Here is a 677-nt window from a genome sequence, read left to right as displayed (position 1 = left end):
AATGCCAAAAAATTATTGGAATTTGGGAATTATCATGATTTTTGCTTACCCACGTGTTCCCATGAAATCAAAGGCTTTTCCATCAAAACTCTAAGTGTGGCCCACCACTGAGCCAACAGGTAGAGAAGGTCTCCTGGATGCACTCTGGTTGTCCATCCACCATCTCACACCTCTCCTTGCACACCAAATCCTCACAGGAGAGCAGTGTGGGAGAGGAAAAGAAGGGGAAAACTCATGAATGGTCAACCAGACAACAGCGGGGTGACACAACAATGGACTGACTGTACTCACTGGTGGCACAGAGCCCAGGGAAGCCATATCCAGTTTGACCCTGGAACCCAAACACCAGGAGCCCGATGGGCACCTGCAAGTTCTCAACACTCTGTGTTGTTGCGTGCACGGTGATGATGGCCCAGGAGAAATCTGCCCCAGGAAAAATCGGTGCCAGGAAGGGCCTGCCATGCCATGGTGTTGTCGGGCTGATGGTTGAGGGTGGTGTTGGCAGCAGCAGTGGTGGGTGCAACAAGGATGGCATGGTTATACTGGCCGGGCACGCTGCTGAAGCGGAATGCAGTGCAGTGGGCGGTGACAGGTGGGACAACAAGGAGGAAGGGATCTTGCCAAGACGACCCACTGAAGAAAAACACTACCTGTACTGACAGCACCGCCCTGCAGTG

The 677-nt window shown here is 52.9% G+C and overlaps 1 protein-coding gene across 1 annotated transcript in view; it reads right to left on the bottom strand.

Annotated features, from left to right (window-relative positions):
• Nucleotides 1-291: 291 nt before the first annotated feature.
• Nucleotides 292-677, bottom strand: part of LOC108445799 (IgGFc-binding protein-like) — a gene marked incomplete at its 3' end in the record, with an annotated part of 5834 nt that continues 5448 nt past the window's right edge. Inside the window, exon 4 of the mRNA XM_017730620.1 lies at nucleotides 292-423. Within this exon, the coding sequence (XP_017586109.1) occupies nucleotides 292-423 (132 nt within the window). The remainder of the gene's footprint in view (nucleotides 424-677) is intronic.

The sequence above is a fragment of the Corvus brachyrhynchos genome, unplaced genomic scaffold (genome assembly GCF_000691975.1).
Source record: "Corvus brachyrhynchos isolate BGI_N302 unplaced genomic scaffold, ASM69197v1 scaffold893, whole genome shotgun sequence".
NCBI lineage: Eukaryota > Metazoa > Chordata > Aves > Passeriformes > Corvidae > Corvus > Corvus brachyrhynchos.
This window is presented reverse-complemented; position numbering and strand designations above follow the sequence as displayed.